The sequence below is a fragment of the Tachypleus tridentatus genome, chromosome 2, assembly GCF_004210375.1.
Source record: "Tachypleus tridentatus isolate NWPU-2018 chromosome 2, ASM421037v1, whole genome shotgun sequence".
Classification (NCBI taxonomy): Eukaryota; Metazoa; Arthropoda; class Merostomata; order Xiphosura; family Limulidae; genus Tachypleus; species Tachypleus tridentatus.
The window spans coordinates 64034343-64054511 of NC_134826.1; the positions used below are offsets into that span (position 1 = coordinate 64034343).

The 20169-nt window shown below is 35.1% G+C and overlaps 1 protein-coding gene across 3 annotated transcripts in view; it reads right to left on the reverse strand.

Moving 5' to 3' along the window:
* Positions 1-2747: 2747 nt before the first annotated feature.
* The window catches only part of LOC143244004 (ATP-dependent RNA helicase DDX3Y-like), a 29615-nt gene continuing 12193 nt past the window's right edge, over positions 2748-20169 (reverse strand). Inside the window, exons 2-3 of one of the 3 annotated variants that reach the window (XM_076487936.1) lie at positions 19875-20046; positions 2748-2963 (exon numbers count right to left, since the gene is read on the reverse strand). In XM_076487936.1, coding sequence (XP_076344051.1) covers positions 19913-20046 — 134 coding nt within the window. In that variant the 3' untranslated portion in view covers positions 2748-2963; positions 19875-19912. Of the gene's footprint in view, positions 2964-10922; positions 11255-19599; positions 20047-20169 lie in introns of those variants that run through there. The other 2 variants (XM_076487937.1, XM_076487935.1) reach the window with 2 other exon arrangements.

Below are 20169 nucleotides of genomic sequence, written 5' to 3' on the forward strand. Positions count from 1 at the left end.
ATAAGTTACAAATGGAATTCAATTATGTTAGATTAATGTCTCAAGTCAAAGGACATTTGCTCTTTTTGATCTACATTAATGATTTAGATAAAAGAATAGTCAATGAATTACTTAAATTTGTTATGATGTTAAGGTCTTTGGTGTTGCTGGCTGTGAAGAAGATGGTGTTGCATTACAAAAGTATTTAGATCATTTAGTGAGTTGGGCAAATAAATGGCAGATTGGTTTAATTATAATAAATGCAAGATAATGTATGTAGGTTATAATAATTTGAATTATACATTGGATTATAATAACCTTAACAGTGTTACCAAAGAAAGGAATCTTAGTGTAGTGCTTTATCATTTTCTTAAGCCATCCAAAAAGGGTGGTGCTTTTAGTGGTAGGGTCGTATCTACAGAAATATTGAATACAGGCCTAAATAACTTATAGTTTTATTTTTTAGGTTAAGCTGCATTTGTAATATTGTGTTCGGTACGATCCCACTTGCCTCAGGAAAGGATATAAAATTGTTGGAAATGGTTCTGTGAAGGTGCCTGGGACGAAGGAGTTGCCATACAAGGAGAAACTGAAATCTCTAAAAATTTTTTTCTCTTGAAGAAAGAAAAGATAGATGAAATCTATCTGATTGAGGGGTTTAAGACTGTAAATAGAATTGATAATGTTGATGCATCATTTTTTTCATACTTAACGGCGACAATAGTTGGTTTTTGTTCTTTTCTTTAAATTTCTTTCAAAGCTGCGCGAGGGCTGTATGCGATAGCCGTCCCTAAATAAGCAGTGTAAGACGAGAGCTAGAAGGCAGCTGGTCATCGCCACTGACGGTCAACTGTTAGGTTACTCTTTTACCAAGGAATAGTGGGATTGACCAGTGGCTGAAAGGGCGAGCATGTTTGATGTAAAGGGAATTCGAACCTGTGACACCCAGATAGCTAACCACTTAGGTATACCAAGCAGAATAGTAGGAAAATGGGACACAAATATAAATTTTGGAAAGATACGAGTCATTTCAGCTAAGACAGTTTTATTTTTCTAACAGGATGGTTGGCCTTTGTAATAGGTTAACTTCAGATGTATGAAAGCAGTAAATTTATTTGAGTTTAAGAGAAAGCCTGATAACGATATGAATTATAAGAATTGGCTTTAAGATTTTTTTATTTTATTGCTTTTAAAATTATTTATTTGACAATTTTAGTTAGGTTTCCAAAATGGAACAAGATGTATATTTTTGTACTTATCTTCAAACAAGTTATAAATTCGTTTCGAACAGTACTTTTGACATAATATCAAGATAAATAAATAAATATGACGACGGCTATCAGCTGTGTCCAACGAGTGGAATCGAACCCCTGATTTTAGCGTTGGAAATCCGAAGACTTATTATCCCAGCAGGGGACATTATGACGGTATGTACACCTATTGCTTATTATAAGATTATACAAATTCAGACATTATTTAGTAGCGTAATAACACAATACGTTGGCCGGGCATGGCAAGGTGGTAAAGGCACTCGACTCGTAATCCAAGGATCGTGGATTCGAATCCCTGTCACACTAAACATGCTTGCCCTTTCAGCCGTGGGAGCGTTATAATTGACGGACAATCTCACTATTCGTTGGTAAAAGAGTAACCCAAGAGTTGGCGGTGGGTGGTGATGACTAGCTGCCTTTCCTCTAGTCTTACATTGCTAAATTCTGGACAGCTAGCGCAGATAGCCCTCGTGAAGCTTTGCGTGAAATTCAAAAGATACCTAACTTAATATGTTAATACTTTTAAAAAATGCTAATAACTTATAATTTGCTTGACCATTTAATTTTCCGTATATCACTTCGTCCCTAATTTTTAATTGATAGAATCGTTGGATTGACCGTCAGATTATGACGTTTCCAACAACTGAAAAGGCGAACATGTTTAGTGAAGGATTTCGATCTTATGATGCGCAGATTGTCCCAACAACTAGGTTAATATAGTTTGTGCCTTATGTTTTACTGCGCAAAGCTACGAAATAACTTGCACCATTAAAAACATATAAACAAAAAAAAGAAATACTTTCTCTATACCCTAGCCTCCACTCAGATGTCGAGTATGAGTTGAAAGAAGCATTTACTGTGACAAATTAAAACTCCTTGTTTTCCATCTGAAGAACACATTGAATCAGGCATGTTTTGAATGTATTTCAGCCACTCTGACTTTAGCTACCCGTTTCTTGAAAGTTCTGGAAATAGCATTAGGTGAGAATGGCCGAGCGTAAGGCGTGCGACTCCTAACCGAGGGTCGCGGGTTCGCGTCGCGCTAAACATGCTCGCCCTCTAGCCGTGGGGTGTATAATGTGACGGTCAATCCCACTATTCGTTGGTAAAATAGCCCAAGAGTTGGCGGTGGGTGGTGATGACTAGGTCCTCTAGTCTTACACTGCTAAATTAGGGACGGCTAGCACAGATAGCCCTCGAGTAGCTTTGTGCGAAATTCCAAAACAATCAGTTCCTGATCATTGAGAAATATCCATTAGCTTTGTTTTTGTTTTATGTACATTTTAAATGATCTTAAAAACGTTCTTCTCAGATCTGGAACGATGTATCCAATTTGTCATCGCACTCTTTTATAAAAACTTGCCCGCATTCTAGTTTCTTTTTTTTTTTTGTCTTCAGTAATTATAATTACGTGCAACACAATATTTTAAAAGATTGGAACAAAAGAATTGAGTACATTTTATTATTAATAGTTCCATACTTAAACATTTCTTACACATTACATACAGGTGTAGATGAAGATTTCTTCTTAAAACGTCACAAACACCAACGAAATACAACAGATGGATCCTTCCGAATGTTGTATTATCCTCCTGTGGAAGATGTGAAAAATACTCATGTTGCTCGTTTTGGAGAACATACACATTTTGGAACCATGACGTTCTTATTCGAAGACGATTGTGGTGGAATGGAGGTGAAGATACTGAAAATAATCTATTTTCGATAATTCTTGTAGTTGCTGTCTCTTTATTGTATTGAGGTTAGTTATTTACATGTAAATTAAACAACTTAGGTTTATCTTACTTTCTTTATTTACAAGACAATGGTTTCTGTGTAACAGATTCTAGGATTCGGCCACTTATTTTAAATAAGTTAAAGAGTACTTACAGTACAAACGGACTGTGAACGTTGATTTTCTTTTATAACATAGGATCAGATGGTCAAGAGTAAACTAAACGAATTAACGATATTTATTTTAATGTAATGATTGTTAAACACGAGTTACGTACGTTTACTTCAAAGATATTAATTAAAAGGCTTAGCGTTTATTATTTTAACTTGCTAACCCATTAAATGAAGTTATTGTCATGATATCTATAGGCATAACAGCTGTTCCTTATGGCCCTTCAACGGATCAATAATCTAATAATCAATATACCAGTACTGTTGTGATATACTTAATCCGGACGTTTGACGATGTTAATATCTTATAGCTGAAGACTGGGTCAGGAGAATGGATCCAGGCCACTCCAATAAAGGGTATTGTTCTGGTTATTGTTGCAAACCTGCTGTCCATTGGAGTAATGGACTATATCCAGCAACAGTGAGTAGATAATGTTTACATGATATGTTCGGTAAGTCTTTGTAAACAATCAAGCAACAAAAAGAAGCAACGTGTGAATAAGACACAAATAACATGTGTCTCCTTCCTCATGTGATTTTCTAATGTCGTTTGTAATTTTTTTTACAATTCTTATATTATTAGGATTTTTGACGATAAAAGGAAAACTATTTACTTAATATACTAACAGTATAGATGTCAGTTAACGTTCTTTTACCATACATTGGAATAACACTAGCATATCAACAATTGAGTTTTATTTCTATGTAACGTCATAGATCTGAAGTAAACTCATGTTATGTGTTCTTCACCCACCAGCCTGACAACTAAAAGTTATCTCAATTAAAGAGATGCATATATGTTACAAATTAGTAGTTGAATTTAAGTAACAAACTAGAGGTAAGATTGCAAGTCAGTACCACATGTTTCATGTTACAGTTTCATCGACTCCTTATTCCGAATGATGAAGCACAAAAACGACGTGGAAGAAGCTCCTTCGTTTATTTCGTTGTTCCCAACGAAACTTTAGAGTGGAGCCACTCCATAGCACGAGCCCAATGACACCAATAAAAACTTCGAATTATATTCATAAAAGACTTCATGGTATAATGAAGTATTAAGCTATTTACTTAAAAGTATAATTTCTTTTGTGACAACCACAAATTTCATCATACTTAAATAAAATAATCAGATATATAATTTCAAATTTGCCTGTTGTTTTTGTTTTGCATCTGTGAAGCTACACCACTATTCAGGAAATAAGGCCATAATCAAACAGCTTGACTTTACTTGAACACTTCTACACTGCTGTAAATTGTTGTGAACATTACTTGAACAATTGTACACTGCTGTAAATTGTTGAGCTCATTACTTGAGGACCAGTATGCTGTTGTAAATTGTTTTGGGCTTTACTTGGACACTAGGACACTAGTGTAAATTGTTAAAGACTTCACTTGAACACGACAATGATGCTATAAGTTGTTGTAGACATTACTTGAATACTTGTACAATGCTGAATTTTTTTTTGATCTTTACATTAATTCTAGTACAGTGTTGTAAATTATTGTGTCTTTACTTGAAGACTAGTATTGTGCTGTAAATTGTTGTGGTCTTGGCTTGAACACCAGTATGCTGCTGTAAATTGTTGTGGATTTTAGTTGAACACTAGTATGCTGCTGAACATTGTTGTGAACATTACTTCAGGACTAGTATGCTGTTGTAAATTGTTGTGGGCTTTACTTGTACACTAGGAAACTGGTGTAAATTGTTGTGTCTTTACTTCTAAACTAATATGCTGCTGTAAATTGTTGTGGACTTTACTTGAGCACTTTAATGCTATTGTAATTTATTGTGGGCTTGAACACATCTACATTTTTGTAAACTGTTGTGACTTTACTTGAACAATTGCATCCTGATTTAAGTTGTTGTGCTCATTACTTGAAGACTAGTATACTGGTGTAAATTGTGTGGGCTTTACTTTTACAGTTGCTTGCTGCTGTAAGTTCTTGTGGACTTTACTTGAACACTCATATGCTGCTGTAAATTGTTATTGGCTTTACTTGAAATCTAGTACACTGCTGTAAATTGTTATTGGTTTTACTTGAAATCTAGTACACTGCTATAAATTTTTGTGGTTTTATTCCTTGAACATTTGCACATTTCTGTTATTTGTTGTGCACTTTACTAGAATACTTGTACAATACTAAACATTGTTGTGGTCTTTTCTTTAACACTAGTACACTGCTGTATGTTGTTGGGGTCTTTACTTGAACACTTGTACCCTGCTGTAAACTGTAGTGTTCTTTACTTGAACACTTGTACCCTGCTGTAAACTGTAGTATTTGCTTGAAGACTAGTATGTTGCTGTAAATTGTTGTGGACTTTAGTTGAACATTTGTATACTTCTGTATATTGCTGCGATCTTTACTTGAAAACTAGTATGCTGCTGTAAATTGTTTTTTACTTCACTTCAACCCTAGTACACTGGTGTAAACTGTTGTGGTCTTTACTTCAACACTTTTACACAACTGTAAATTATTATGGTCATTACTTGAACACTTGTGCACTGCTGTAAATTGTTGTGTCTTTACTTTAAGACTAGTATGCTGATGTATATTGTTGTGGTCATTCTTGAACACTAGTGTACTGCTCTAATTTGTTGTGGTTTTCACTTGAACACTTGTATCCTTCTGAAATTGTTGTGGTTTTTACATGAACACAAGTATGCTGCTGGACATTACTTAAACACTTGTAAACGTCTGTAAATTGTTGCAGATTTTACTTGAACACCTTAACACTGCTGTAAATTGTTGTGAATTTTATTTCAACTCTTATGCACTGTTTGTTTATTTTGAATTTCGCGCAAAGCTACGAGGGCTACTGCGCTAGCTGTTCCTAATTTTGCAGTGTAAGGGTAGAGGGAAGGCAGCTAGTCATCACCACCCACCGCCAACTCGTGGGCTACTCTTTTACCAACGAATATTGGGATTGACCGTCACAATATAACGCCCACACTGCTGAAAGGGCGACTACTTTTGTTCGTTAAGAATTCCAACACGTGTTCGTCAAATTACGGGTCAAACGTTTTAACCCAACTGGCCATGCCGCTCTTTTGTGCACTGCGGCTAAGTTGTTATGGACTTCACTTGAACATTGTATACTGCTGTAAATTATTGTGGACTTCACTTTAACACTTTTACACTTATTTAAATTGTTTTGGACTTTATTTGAACACTTTTACACTGCTGTAAGTTGTTGTGTACTTTACTTGAAAACTTGTACATTGGTGTAAATTGTACTAGTTTTTACTTGAACACTAGTATGCTGGTGTGAATTGTTGTGGACTGTAGTTGAACACTTGTACACTGCTGTTTATTGTTGTGGACTTTTCTTGAACACTTGTTCACTGCTGTAAAGTGATTTGGTTTTCTTGAACATTAGTACACCGCTGTAAATTGTTTTCTTTACTTGAAGACTCTTGTGATGCTGTAAATTTTGTGAACTTTACTGGAACACTTGCACACTGCTGTAAATTGTTGTGGTCTTTACTGGAACACTTTTACACTGCTGTAAATTGTTGTGCTTTTCACTTGAACACCAGTGTGCTGCTGTAAATTGTTTTCGACAGTACTTGAACACGTGTAGACTGCTGTAAATTATTGTATTCTTTACTTGAACGCTTGTACACTTCTGCAAAGTGTTGCGAACATTTAATTATACACAGTACACTCCTGGAAATTGTTTGAACACTTTTAAAACACTGTAATTTTTGTGGAGTTTACCTAAACACTTGTACATAGCTGTAAATTATTGTGGACTTTACTTGAACACTTGTACATTGCTGTAAATTGTTGTGTCTCTACTAGTTGGAAAGTATTTTGACGCTGAACAGAACTAAATATCTGAGCTTACCTGAAATCTATGTAAGTGGAAACTTTTTAAAAACAAATTTCATAAAATTTATTTTATCCTGCAAGTGAAGAAGGAGGCAAGAAGGAAACTTGATGTTGATATCGATATTGATAAACGTTGTCCATCTGTCTACCTGTGTAGTACTCACTGCCTAAACCAATATTTACAGAACTTGCTACTGAGGGGATAGGGGAGGACTGCGATGAGTGAATTGAAAGTCAAATTGAAACTAACCTATAATATTTTTAATGTGCACATTTTTTGTGTTTGTTTGCTTGTGGTTCAACACAAAACTACAAAGTAGAATATCTATTGTTTGTTTCCATTGCGAATATCAAAACCTGGTTTCTAGCGTCATAAGTCCACAGACTTACGGCTGTTCCGCCTCGTGGATATCTCTCCTGTTTTCAAAACGAGCGTCGAAACGGAGTTTCTAGCGTTATTAATCCAACAACTTACTGTTGTGCCGCTAGGGCTTCATGTGGATACCGATTTCCTGAGTCAGTGTTTTGAAAATTGCGAGAGAGGGCACTGATTATGCTTGTATTTTTGTTTTTGTTTGTTTGTTTTTGAATTTCGCACAAAGCTACTTGAGGGCTATCTGTGCTAGCCGTCCCTAATTTTGCAGTGTAAGACTAGAGGGTAGGCAGCTAGTCATCACCACCCACCACAAACTTTTAGGATACTCCTTTACCATAGAATAGTGGGATTGACGGCTCAAAGGGCGAGCATGTTTTGTGCGACGGAGATTCGAACCCGCGACCCTCGGATTACGAGTCGAACGCCTTAACCCACCTGGCCATGCAGGGCCCCCTACTGAACTAGTCCCACAAGTCCAGCCCTAGTGATCTATTCAAAATTTCATATTTACAGTTATTTTTGGCCATTATCTTCAAATGATTTTATCAACCCCTTGAAGTTACCAGTGAGTTCCCCTGACTCACTCTTCCCAGTATAGTTCACCCCTACGTGTATAACGATGACTCCAAGTATTGTGAATAAACTTTTGAGAACCTTTCAAAGCGCCATCATCTTCGAAATATTCTATCTGATTATTTATATGTTTAATTACGATAATAGCTTTTACACTGATCTTTCGCCACCCAGGTTTAAAACAATACATCAAATACATAATTTTGTTACGAAAGTTGAATTGTATCTATATAAACATATATATCCCAGTAAACATGTTATAAAAGTAAGTATTTAATAACTTTTATTATTTCTTATATTACTAATGTATTATAGCTGTTTTTTTCAGCATTTTAATAGATATTTCTCGAATGTTTATGAAAAAATACATTAAAATATTTATTCTCAATAATTAAAGGGAAGATATTATTAACTTTATAATTGTTACAAGAGTTAAGTGTGTGTTTTGATTATTTCTATTTGTCATAACATATTAATATTAGGCTGACTATGGAATTTAAAAGAAAATTCGATCTTCTTTTCTTTAGAGGGTTTCTAAAATTGTATGTAATATCATTTCAACACTACTGTGTCCGTAATATTATGTATTTCATGACATACGCAGTGTGGTTGAAATACTTTACACTTTATCTTTTATTGGAAAATCCTAAAAATATCAAATGAAAATATAATACAGTTTAAACATAAGAAACCTATATAATAACGCCTCATAACACAGACAATTAATTATAATTATGCTTTATCAGCTCAAATATTCACACCATAACAATAGTAAGAATATTTTGGTTTAAACTATATTGTTTGGAAGTGTCGAGGTCGCGAGATTATCCAAATAATTTCTAATCAATGTTTTCATGTTCTAATGTAACAGTCTCTCATGCATCGAACAACTACAGTAGAATAGAAAATGTAATAAATTGTTACTTTAATGTTGTATTTCAATACTTACGAAAGATTTAGATAACTTTGACTGGCATTTTAGGTGTTTAGTTAGATGTATCTGTCACAACTGACCCATATGTAAAGTGTGTACTCAACTGGCTCGTTGCGTTGTATCGATTTGTATAGGTTTACAGAATATTAACAACCTCCTTCCTCTCCCAAGGAATCAGCGATAAATCTGAAAGCTTATAACGCTAAAAATTGAATTTTGATACCTCAGGTGAGCACAACTAGAACAAACTATTGTGTAGGTAGCTCTGTGCTCAACAATAAACAAAGTAACACAACATCAGCTTAAAGTATTTAATTTGACGATACTTAAAGATCCGATGCAAAAGAAAATTTGTTTTGAAATTAAGCCCAAAGCTATACAATGGGTCATTTGTGCTCTGCCTACCACGGGCATCGAAATCCGATTTCTAGCGGTGTAAATTCGCAAACATCCCGCTATGCCACTGTGGTGAGAGGGGCATAAAAACGAATAACAATAGATAATATTTCATAGTCTCGAAGTTCTAAGTCTTCAACATGCACTTGTTTCACATTACAACCTCTATACGTCTGATTCGGTCCTATGAAATAATTTTATTCTCATTTTTGTGGAACTAATTTGGTCCTTTCCACACAACTGAAGTGCAATCAATCACAATCTGTTCCAACAGTAAACTCTTCCTCGTTATATCTATTTTTGTTTTATTTTTCTAAGCGTGAAACAAAATACTACATTTTCAATATTAATCATTATAAAATAAAACAAAAAAATTACAAAAGGGTTCTTCGTAGTTACAGCACCAAAATTCGGAGTACAATTCAGTGCGGTAAACAAACTGCAGAAGAGACTAAAACAACAAGAACAGCCTGATAGATAATATGTATCGTATTCTGTGCGTGAGATAAGAAGTACAGATTTATTTTATATTAATACCATTATGAAACTGTTGTAAATTGGCAATGAGGTTCTCATATAGCAGAAGGTTCATCTTCATATTCCCACTCTTAACGAATCAGTTTTATATAAATAAATATGTGGGTTGTAGGCTTTTAACCCTTTTTATTTCATCACCTGTTTACCACTTTATACCATTTTCTTCTCAGTTCTTTATTATTATATCATAATCTTAATATCTGGGTGGAAACAATTATACACAAAAGATATTTGGTGTTCAATGAATCTAAATTATATAAACAGAGATCATCTGTACGTCACTAACTTTTTAGGTAAACATAGATAATCTGTACGTCATTAACTTTATAGATAAACATAAATCACCTATCTGTACGCTACAAACTGTATAGGTAAACATAGATCATCTGTACGTCACTGGAATGTTGGAATATGAATACAAAACGTCTGACACTAAAAAACTAACAGATCTACACAAGTTTAAAAGCAAATCTGAAGATTTAAAACGCTAAAAACAGATATTCGATTCCCGTACTGATGTCGTTACAGCAGAGATAACCAATTGTGTAGCTTTGTGCTTAATAACAGTTTTGATATATAGATTTTCCAATGGAAAGACGTAAATAGTTTCAGATTATTTCTTGTTTTTGATTTTAAAATATTGTCTCGATCTGAATACATAGACTATTTCTTGCCTTTCTCAGAATTATAACAATTTCCTTTTATCAATAATATTCGAACAGAAGTCTGGTATGTTTAATATTTTCATATCTTGATAAATATTATCAGATTTCTGGCTTTTAAAATCCACATTTCTTGCTAATATTACAATTCCACTTAAATACAGATAATTTCCAGTAATCCAAGTAAAACTCATTTTCAGATCTTTAAGTATATTTATTTCCATTCCTATAGACAGTTTTCAGCTTAATTCAGAGTTAATCCATAACTTTCTTTGTGTGTTTATGAAAAACATAGAAAACTCTAATAGATAAAACTGTAGAAGATAAGTATAATTTTTTGTAAACCTTAGCCTAGATCCGGATGTCGGCCATGAAGTGACAAATGAAAACTCTTGTTTTCCACCTGAAGAACACGCACCGCGATTGAGGCAGACATATCTGGAATGTATTTCAGCGATTCTGACTTTATCTAACCGTTTTCTAAAGGTTGTGACAATAGCTTTAGGTAAGTTGGTACATTTTAAAAGCATTCTTCTGGGGATCCAATTTGTCGTCGTACTTTACTTACACTTGCCCACATCCTTGTTTTTTTTCATCAATAATTATAATTATGTGCAACCAAATATTTTAAAAGATTAGAACAAAATACTTCAGTACATTTTATTATTAATAGTTCCCTATTTGGACATTTCTTACACATTAAATACGGGCGTAGATAAAGATTTCTTCTTGAAGCGTCACAGATACCAAGAAGATAAAAATGGATCCTTCCGAATGTTGTATTATCCTCCTATGGGAGATATCAAAGATCCTAATGTTGCTTGTTTTTTTAAAACATAATAACTGTTAAATCCAACATACTTTTACTTAAAAGATATTACCCAAAAAGGCTTAGCGTTAATTATTTTTCCTTGCTCATCCACCAAACGATGTCACTGTAAGATAACTCTGGCACAAAAGTGGGATGAGACACTAAACCTGATAGTAATGGCCACTAAAAACAAACACACATACTTTTGCTCTACTGTGCCCCTTCCATGGATCAGAGACCAGCTCATGGGCTTTAAACGCTGAAATTCAAAGTTACAGTTACCCGTGGGTTGAATATTTAAGTTTTTTTAAGAATTAGTTTATCAATACTGTCTTGATATAGATGTCCTTGACATTTAAAAGTTTTACTATCTTCTAGCTGAAAACTAAGTCAGGAGAATGGATCCAGGCCACTCCAATAAAAGGCACTGTTATTATTTTTGTAGACGATTTGCTGTCCATTTGGAGTAATGGACTATATCCAGCAACAGTGAGTAGATAATGTTCGATAATCTTTTTCAGTAAAATATCAAACACGAAAAAATGGGCAACCTCTGATTGAGGCATGTTTTTATTACACGTTCTCTTCGTTGTTCGACTTTTAAATGTCATTTGGAAATTCTCATCCATATTTTATTACTTTTTTGATTAAAAATTTGTTTTAACATTTAAACACGTTTTCAGCTAATCTGCTATCAGTGGATTACAGTCAACGTTTCATACTCCGTTTTGAATAAAACCAATATATCAAAATACTGTGAAACACGTGATCAATATGAATTGAACGAGCACGTTCTCTGTACAAATTAGTTACTGTTAGACATATTGGTTCTAATGTGTTTGTTTGTTTTTTAATTTCGTGCATACCAACGAGAGGGCTATCTGCACTAGTCGACCCTAATTTTTCAGTGTAAGTCTAGAGAAAAGGCAGCTAGTCATCACCATCCACAGCCAAATATTGGGCTAATCTTTTACCAACAAATAGTGGGATTGATCGTAACTTTATAACGCTCCCACGGCTGAATGGGGAACATGGGGAACCCACGATTCACAGATTAAGAATCGAGTGCATTAACCACCTGGCAATACCGGGCCTATTCTACTGTGATTTTTGATTAGTTTTAGCTTACTGAAGCTCCTTTTACAATCTCTTCTGCTAATTGTAATAGTTATTGCTATCATTATAATCTTGTAAAGTTTAGGAAAAGCCATAATTGGAGGTTTTAAACTTCCTCGACTGCTCCAAATGTGACACCTGAATACTCATTCATTCTCTTAGTTGGCCTCATTTACAGTTTTATGTGTTCAAGGTTCGGCCTGTAATGAGCTGTAGGAGGTTTAATAGTCAATATTGATGAATTATTTCTTCAAATTTGGGGTCAGTTGCCGATAGGGAATGAAATTTCGATATTTTCCATGATAAATCGTTTGTTCAGTCCTCCAGGAAAACTGTAAACGGCTGCAAATAACGTGGCTCATTTCATATCGTATGGCGTCTTTCTTAGAAGTTTGGTTAGGACCACAAACATTGCTCTGTAACTGACGCCGACTGCAACATTTCAAGTAGTATTTGCGTGTTCTTTCTGATAGCAAAGTCCCCTCGGGCTGTCTTCTTCGCCCACGGAAGGAAACTGAATTCCTTATTCTACAATTGTAAATTCAAAGAATTACTGTTGTCTCACTGGGGAATTTCAAATAGCGATATCACGAGTGCATTGAAAATAATGAGCTGTTTTGTCATAACATCTCAAGGTTTACAACTCTGCCAGAAGATTTCCAACGAGATCTGCCTGTTTTAAATAACCTAACCTGGAACTCTTCAGCATATCTGACACTTCTTTTACTTCACGTAAGCATACAGTACACGAATATCAAGTTGTGCCAAACATTGAGGTGTGATTTGTCTTATTTTCTCTTCCACCACAAAATACTCGCCGCTCACGACGGCGGTGTTATCATGTCCTTGACCAGCGAGATCTTTGACATCAACTCCTTGTCTTTTCACATCTGAACATATAAGGTAAACAATTCTGTATCGAATGCATGATCGACTTCTAATCAGCTTCAATCTGAGCTTCCGAATCATTAAAATGCCGAAGAACCAAATGCGGGTAAATTACATGTTGGTTGTGCACGTCTGCAAATTACAGTGGTCTTGAAGCTCCTTCACTGTCTTCCTCAAGCCCATATTTTTCAGGTACGTTGTGGTGCACTCACTTAGATGACGGTGATGTTGTTTGATGAAGCAGTAATTTGGATAAAAATGATTCACCTTGTACTTGGTTCCCATTTTAAGATACATTTAACCAACTTTTTATGTTACGTAAATCCATCTTACCCCTGATGACTGTTCTCCTCTCTGCTGTACCAAAACTTATATTTTATTCTGTTGCACTTTACAATTTCATCGACTGCTTGTTCCAAATGATGAGGGCAAAAGACGACGTGAAAGAAGTTTCTTTGTCTATTTTGTTGTTCCTGAAAAGAATGTTACAGTGGAACCATTCCACAGCACGATTCCAACGATTCCATTAAATTCTTCAAAACATATTACTGAAAGATACCTTGCTACATTGAAATAACGAACTTTTCCTTCCAACTGATATTTATTCGATTATGACTAGATATTCGGTCTTCTTTTAAATAAATGGCATAATATAATTAGATATTTACTTTCCCTAATTCCTTTTGTTTTTGTACTTCCAGTGTTTACGTATCTAAATAAACACGATTATTTAGGCAATTTTGTTTGTTTAGGATTAAGCACAAAACTATACAATGGAATATCAGTGCTCTGCCCACTACAGGTTTCGAAACCTGGTTTCTAGCGGTGAATCCGCAGATATACCGCTGTGCCATTGATTTTGACGTTGTCTGAACAGGTTCCCAAAGTTTCGCTCATAAAAAATGCAAACATAGAGTATGACTACACTGTGGGAATGGTTAAATTACCTGATGAGGTATAGCTCACATACAGGACAGATCAACCATTCTTCAGAATTAACCTCTATTCACAACGTACACCACGTTATTACGATGAATATACTGTTAACTTGGATAACGGGAACTCCACATTCATAGTTTGATAGTAATATTTCTTTTTGCATCTAAGATGGCCTTATACTGTTTACGAGGATTATTCACCATCACAGAGTTTCCATCAACAGCAGTGTATTCCTAAGTCTAACTGCAGACTGTAAATAAGAGCATTAAGCCAAGAAAGATAACAAAAAATTGTCTTCTCACATTTGTTCCTTTTATTCTAATATCTGCCTGAAATGTAGAACCAAAGGTTCATTTCCCACATATAGTTTAAGAAAAGTGTCCCCACTTTTGAAAAACCTAAACTCGGGTTAAAATGTAATGATAAACAACATACAATAGAGTGAAGGAAATTAGCATTATCCGTTTCTTTAACTCTAATGTGATACGGAACTGCTATGTGCATTATATTACTGGTCTGATGTAAACTGTCTGAAACCTTCAATGATACATAACGTGCATTAAATAAAAAGTGTATAGGTTTAAAAATGTAACCCCCTCATTAGCTAGTTTAATCTTCCGTTCCAGACACTACTTTCACTAATATAGTGAAGTATAACCAACACGTTGCAAGTACCCTACTTTCATTTATTTTATGTGACGCTTATAATAGTTGGACTTACAGTTTAATTAGCTGTATTAAAAAGCATCACAAATAACAGAAATGCTACTATCTTTAGTCACACTTCCTTTTAAATATCAGTACCAAAGTTCTGCAATCTTCATAAATATACAGTTAAAGACCTACAAAACTATATAACTAGAAAATATTTTTTGGACGTCGTGGTTGGTTAGATTACGGCACTTAAACTCATAATTATACAGAACTTATAAATATATTGTCTTATTGAACTAACTGCTGAACTTCTTATAGCACTTGGACTAACTTTAATTCTTCTATTGGTAGTTTTAGATTTCATATTACATTCTTGTGTGACACTTACGAAATTACTTCTAAAACATAGCAATGAAATAAAATCGGTTATGGATTTTCAATGCTTGTATTTTGTGTGTGTCCAAAACTATACAGCTAAAAAAAAAAAAAAAAAAAAAAAGAGTCCAGTCACTCCTGGTGACTAAGCAACAAGCTTTAGAACCTTTAATAAAGGTACACAATGGACTACCTGTGCTCTGCCTATTGTGAGTATCGAAAGCCACTTTCTATTCTGGTATGTCCACAGACATACTGCTGTGCCACGAAGGAGCCTTTTAATAGTACGATTCGGAGATTATTGCTGTAGTGGCCACAACCCAGACAACCCATTGTGCAGATTTGAAAAAAAAACAAAAAAAACAGAACTGATTCGCCATGATTCCAAAGTTTCTAATATCAAATTGTGTATAAGAACACCACATGTACATGTTCAAGAGTAGAAACTGTAGTTTTCATCAAATAATAAATAAATGTTATATATAAAGTGTTATAACTTTGAAATTATCTATTATACTTTTAACGATAAAATATGAGCTTTTTAATATTACAAAAGAACTATCTTTTAAACACAATGCAATATCTAAACTTTGTCCACTGGGGAGGACAACAAAGTACTTTATACATAAAAGTGTTTTCAGACATGTAATAAGATGTAATAATAAGTTCCTTATGAATTGTGGGAAATTCAAAGGATTTGATGCATTATTTCTTTTGGTGTATTTAATAAGTAGGAAGTAAATAAAACAAAATTGGAAATATATTATTTCAAATATATTCCTTAACTAAATAGGTTCTGAACTGAAATATGATAAACAAGTTTGAGGGAATTTTTTTCATTTTCATCATTTTCCTTATCTCATTTAAAATTTGTTTCTTCTACTATGATTTTTTTTATTTTAAAATATGCACTATATTTTTAAAACATTGGAAACATGAAGTTTATACATGCAAGTTTTTAATGAACATTTCAAAAGAATTATCCTGGTACAAATCCAAACCTCTGTCAATTTTAAATACTGCAAGGCAGAGAACAAAACTTAGTTCACGTTTAGCCTACTGTGTGGTAACTGTAAACTTCATCTCATATGATCAAACAAAAATGTTGTTGGTAATATACGGAAATCGGTTCCCCCACCATCAGGGGCGTAGATTTTTACACCCGATGAGAGGGGATGATTTTTGCAACCACTTATGTAGACTGTTCAATTTGCAAATTGGTAATATCTGATCACGTAAACCTGAAAGCTGTAAACATGCAGTCACAGAGTAATCTTGTTGCTACAATACTTGCATATATACTTAAGGCTTACTGACTGATACTTACGAACTATCACTTATATCGAAAAGCTTAGAAGCACGCTCATATTACATTTCGGCTACTGAAAAAAGCCTACATCTAAGCCTAATTATGTAATTCGATTGGTAAGAACACGAGAATCACAAGAACAAACAATTTGCAGCCCTGTGATGCAATAAAACAAATCAACAGACCAAACTGTAGGGGGGATGATTGTATGCGCCATACCCCCACCTATAATGGATCTACGCCCCTGTCCACCATTCAGTCCCAGATCCATAATTTCATCCAGCGGTTACTTGATTAATTGTGCTGACAATCTGATTGGCTCCACAGCAAGGAGATGGAAAGCCATTGCTCACCAACTTTCGTGCTCCTCTTCCTAACTAAACTAAACTAACGTGGCAGGGGTTCAGTTTAGAGAGAGAGAAATCAAAAGAGTTCTCTCTCCAACTGGGGTGTTCAGGAACTTTATAGTTCCTCTTCGTCCCCTTACGTGAGAAATGTTTTAAAATATCCATGGAGTTTTTACTTTATTTTTAACATTTCAAAAATATTTGTGAGTGAGAGGAAGGACGGGAGAACTGGACGAAAGCAGCGAAAGTGAAGTGAGCCAGACTTTAGCTCGAGGATGGAGAACCCTGGCGGCTGGCGAATTGGTTTTTTAAAATTTACTGTAATTGATTAGATACCCTTGACTGGGTAAACGGCCCTTTTCAGAATGAGGCTGGGACCTACAGGTCCGATGCCAGAGATTTTGCTGTGGGGGGAAACGGGAGTACCCCGAGAAAACCCACTTTCACGGCCTGGGCGCCGAATAGTCTACCCAGACCGTGCCCGGAAGTAGCTGGGAAAGAAAAGGAAAAAAAACAACAAAAAATTTATAAAAAAACAAACAAAAAAAAAACTGATGAACTACGTTGATGGTGTACGTGAAAACTGTTAGCTGCAGTCTTGTAGATCGGGTGGCAACTTCATCATGAACTTGTTTCCACACTTGAAGCCCATTGGTGCAACTGAGAAACGTGGCCTTGGTGGTGGAACTACTGGCTCTTCTTCGGTGAGTTGTTCTTCGCTGGTCTGTGATGCTTTGTTTCTTCTCGAGATTTTGGTTTGAGTTTTCTGCGTGGAGGTAGATTGTTTTTCAGTTTGTGCTGTCGCGTCGATGGTTATCTTCGTAATGGTTTGAGTCTGGCTGGTTGTTGAGTTCTGTAAAACTGGGATTGAAGTCTGGCAGGAACTGTCCTTTTTTCTTTCTTGAACTACTGCAACTTGGCGTGTTGCCAACAATGGGTGTTGTCTTCTTCTGAGTCGGGATGTCTGAATCCGTCTTCGTGTTTCTTCTAATACGGTCTGGAATCGGCGGTATTTTGGTATTTTCCTGTTGGAAGATTTCCGTTGGTTGTTTACGATATCTGGGTGCTTGGTTTGAACCATTCTTGAGTGGTCGTCGATGTGGGCGTTCGGCTCTAAAATGAAATATATGATAATAGCAGCCATCTCGTAAAATACAGTCGGCACTGTACTTCGATGTTGTCACTATCTTCATGAAGTGTGTGGGATGATTACTGTTCTTAGAATAAATTCGATGAACTGCGTATACCTTGGCTTGTATTTGGGGTTCTATGGTTTGTCTAATTTCTTCTGGTTGAATTGATGGGTCGACGCCCCTGAGGAATACAGAATAAAGATTGACTGGACTTTTCGTTGGGGAACAACTTACTTTAAATTCAGTGTTCCATGGCTGGCACAGATAGGTTTGGTCTGCAGTAGTGGCTGGTTGGATGAGGATTCCTCCCCGGCGTAAAATACGGGTCCTGGACGGTTCGATGGTTGCCCCAGGCTTGGCTCTGGCGATCAACGTGGCGACTTGGTACGGCGTGAGGTTCGGCGGTAAGCCGTCGACGATTACAGGCGGCACTAACGGCCTGACTGGCGAGGATGAACGATTCGTTCTATTCAGGAATAGCATATTGGCACGTCTGACTTGCTCGGTGGCTAGCTCAGGTCCTAAAGCTCCTCTTCCTTGTCAATTGTGAGCGTTAAATAGTCTGAAATCTCGACCACCAAAGCCACCAGGCCCATATCTAATACGGCACGAGCATTATATGAAACAATTCTATGTATGGTTTTTCTTACTTAAAAAAATTTACTATTGTCGGGAGTTGTTTCATGATAACAAATGTTAAACATTTTAAAATTATGACATATGCTGCCATTTCTTTTAATGAGAAGTTTAGTTCATAATTGAAGTATTTTTTAAACTTTTATAAGAACTACAGACAAAAATGTAATGAATGCAACCATATTTTCAGATTAAATCTTTTCACTGAAAATAAATAGATGTTTCAAAGAAAAATGTTACAAAGTGACAAAATAACAAATCCTTAAACTTTTCTGGGTTAATTATTGTTGAAATAAGTAAAATAAATTTCTAATCGACCTTGAAATCTGAAATGTGTTCTGCAGTTCTAATGGGAATGAGATAAAAGACTTGCAGTTCCATCTATAAAAGGTCACACTGATATTCATTAACAGTTCAAAATATGAACTCTTTACTTATAACTTTAAAATCTGGATATTTATTCCAACATTCTTCCTTTATTTCTCACACGTAAAACATATTTATGTATGCCTAGAATTATCAAGCTCTGTAAACACCAGAGGAACAAATTACAATTTTCAGATTTGTTTGGCAACTGCAAGCACGTTTTAAAAATAGTATCACTTTTGTCTCAAATGATGAAATCTTCTTAAAGCTTCAGACTACTGAATTAATATATTCATTACCTCTGAACGCACATGTGCATCAGCAAAACATTTAGACAAATGCATGTTATAAGATACAGCATGCATTAGAAGCCAATTCTGCTGTGAAAGCTCCGGTGTGGGAGTCTCCCTCCTTACCAATTTTATTATATTGTAAATTTCATATATTCTGTGTGACTTCTATAAAATGGTGAAAAACAGTGATCCTTCAAAACTTGTGATACAAAAGAATTCAGAGCACTACAGGAACTCGAGTGTGATAAGATAAAAAATAGATCAAACATCTGGTTCATGATAGGTATTTCAGTTGAATAAGTATGTATGCTGAAATAACCTATCTAGATTTATTTTTCATTATTAAAATGCACCTAAACAGAAAGATAAATCAATGGTGCCTGTTAGAAGTTGGAAATTTTATAAGAATGTACATGTACACAGATAGGCTAAAATTCTTACCTATGGTAACGTTTCTATAGTTTTTTGAAATGCTCCTACCACACAAGTTTACATGCTATTTGTTTTTAAACATAGAGGTCAAACAGATCCATCGAACTTTACCTGCAAGCACCACCTCCATATTTATGGGAATTTGAGGCTTATTTTTCAGTCTGAATCTCTTTAGCCACTGCAGCTAGAGAGTCAGGCAATTCCTGTTTCGTTTCAGCCATAAGTTCCACCAAGTCCAGCAACATATTTATGTTCTTTTCTTTAAAAAAAGACGTTGCCAAGCCTGTAAAAAAAATACAACGGTTCGATAAGACAACACTCTTTGTTAGCAAAACTGTAATTACAATAAATACAGCCCAACAAGTGCCTGGAACAAATTCTGATTTGTGAATATAAGATGTATACA